At 32.3% G+C, this 2,703-nt stretch overlaps 1 protein-coding gene across 1 annotated transcript in view; it reads right to left on the bottom strand.

The window, feature by feature from the left end:
- Positions 1–2,703, bottom strand: part of C5 (complement component 5) — a 75,242-nt gene that overhangs the window by 57,351 nt on the left and 15,188 nt on the right. The window contains exon 6 of the mRNA XM_004677384.2: positions 789–871. Coding sequence (XP_004677441.1) covers positions 789–871 — 83 coding nt within the window. The remainder of the gene's footprint in view (positions 1–788; positions 872–2,703) is intronic.

The following is a 2,703-nucleotide window of genomic DNA, read 5'->3' as shown; positions in this document are numbered from 1 at the left end:
TTATATAAATAAAATCAATTTACTATACTGAAACCCAACTTTAAAAATAATAACCTGTTTTAATCATATCTTCTATAACTAACTGTTTTGTCTGTTAATTAATAACACTTTTATATTTATTCTACATGTTTTTCTTAGTCTTCTGGGGAAAAGAAAATGACTTCAAGCAGAAGAAAATTACATTTGTTAGCAGAGCACAGAAATACTCTAGTAAAAAACTACAAAAAGTGGAAACATTAAATGATTTATATATTAATAGCTAACCCATTAATATGATTGATTTCAAAATAAAAATATCTTAAGTTGCAAATAAATGTATTAGGGATTTATGAAACAGAAGGAAAATAACACTGGAATAAGGATAAGGAAATCCAGTTGTTCTTGTTCTGTCACTAATTGGTTGAAATAACTTGGATAAATAATTTACTAGTCTTACTGCATTCTGTTTATCCCCTCTGATTGCTTAAGTGTGTTCTAAAATCATAATTCTGGAAAGGACATTAATTAGTCCAGCTCCTCAGGGGACAAGGTCTCTTCCAATCCTATGATGAGGACTCTAAGTACAGAGAGGTTGAGCTGCCTGTTCAAAGTAAACAAGGGCATGCTGATACTAGAGCCCAACATTCCTACGACCATTTCTCCATTGACCCCTTAAGCAAGACTTTTGATCATATCATCAGGCTGCCTCATCCTTGTTTGGGGGTTATTTTGCAATAAGTACATTAATAAAAAGAATTATTGCAAAATATTAATTTTTTATAAATAAACTTTGAATCATCAGAAGTTACCATATTCCTTAACTTCAAAATATGTGGTTCCAGCTGTTGAAAAGTCTTCTTTATATTTAGCTCGAATTGTCCACACACCATATCTGTGGAAACAAAGTATTTAAAATTACAAATGCCATCAAATACTTTTACTTTACACAGAAGATATCTAATCAATGTCTGATTTAAAGAGGGAAAACAAATCAAGATATATATACAGACTAAGTGATATAGTTCATCTGTGACAGGTTTTTAAGCAATAAATAGAACTAAATGTCTTCAGGAATTTTAATAATATACTTTCAATAATGAGTTATTTTATATACGGTTATTTTATCATAACATAGGTATTTTATCTTAATATAGTAAATAGCTTGATTTGAAGAGCTCAGATGAAAATTTACTTATTATTGGAGTTTAATTATAGTAGTGCAAAAAGTAAAACCTGCATTATAGTAGAAAATCTATAAAAATATCTCTAGAAATAAATAATTCACAAGCCTATCCAGATGATAAAATTCATGACTCACATAAATGAAATTATGGTTGGAGCAAAGTGTGGTTTGTTTAAAGAAGAAAATACGGCCTCTGTGGTGGTGCAGTGGCTTACGCTGCAGTACCATGAAGCTATCTGCACAAATTCGATCCCCAGCCAGAGACGTGTCCCATATGGCACAGAGGACCTCTCCTGTTTCACCCACTGCTCCCCTCAGCAGTGTATTTCAGTAGATCTGCCTGCTCTGCTCCCCATTCTGTCTCTGGTGAATCCTCTTACCCCCACAAGTCTGGCCTATACCCCAGCTCTTACATGCATAAATAAATAAAACTTTTTTAAAATAGAAAATAACCTAAGTTTAATTAACAACTTTCATTAAAAAATATTTACTAAACACTGTATTAAGAACTGGAAATTAAAAATGAGTAAGCTAAAAGAGTTCCTTTTGCAAAGAGTTAATAGTCATGAGTCAAATTCCTATCTTTCCATTTATGCACAATGACTTGTGCAAATTACTTTACCTCATTTGCAAAATGGGGAAAATAATATTCACTCTCTATATTGGTTATGCAATCAACACACTTCAGTATTATGGTAGTTGTCATTATCACTAATTCAATAAACATCAAGTGCTTGTTATGTTGAAATGTGGTGACACTGAACTGAACAGTATTGAGAAGATCCGTCCTCAAGGCATTTGCAGTCTAGTGGGGACTAAAAAGGCAAATATTTTAGTAAGTACCTAAAGGATTGAGATAAGTGCCACAAAGTAAATAAACAAGAGAAAATGGAAGAAAAGGACTACATTAGATCATGTGTTCAGGGATAGCCTTTCATTTACCTTGTGTCCTAAAAAATAAAAAGAAGCCAGTCTTGTGCAGAGCAAGATAGAGCACAGTCAGTAGAGAGGACATGTGAAAAGGTACCAAGGTAGGAAAGCACTGGTCACAAGAGGCTACGAGGTTGACACAATGTGAAGTTAGAGAAATGGTAATAATTATTAAAATATAAAAGGTTCATTTCTGTGCTGTAGAACTTCAGTATTTTCAAGGAAACGTAATTGAAACATTAACAAAATTCTTTATATTGTCCAATTATAACCACAATTCTAAAATATCTTTACTATAGCAGATAAACTGCAAACTCCCTTTTAGAAAGTATATAGCAAAATAACCATAGATTTTGTTTTAAAGTTGTACTACAGTCACTTATTGGTACCCTTTTCTTATTTGTCCTCCTCTAAGTTCCTTGAAAGCAAGGATTATTCATCTCTGTTTTGTATCTCTCATTTTTATTATAATTTGCACATACCAGAATGTGTTCACTATTTATAACAGTGTATTTTGATTAAAAGTGTTCTCAAATACTTGAGCATGAGGCCAAATGGGAGAAATGGATCCAAGAATATCCTCCACTGAAATCTTGGATCCAAGAATATCC

Source organism: Condylura cristata, unplaced genomic scaffold (genome assembly GCF_000260355.1).
Source record: "Condylura cristata isolate star-nosed mole 26May11 unplaced genomic scaffold, ConCri1.0 scaffold00006, whole genome shotgun sequence".
In the NCBI taxonomy this organism is placed as follows: Eukaryota; Metazoa; Chordata; class Mammalia; order Eulipotyphla; family Talpidae; genus Condylura; species Condylura cristata.
This window is presented reverse-complemented; position numbering and strand designations above follow the sequence as displayed.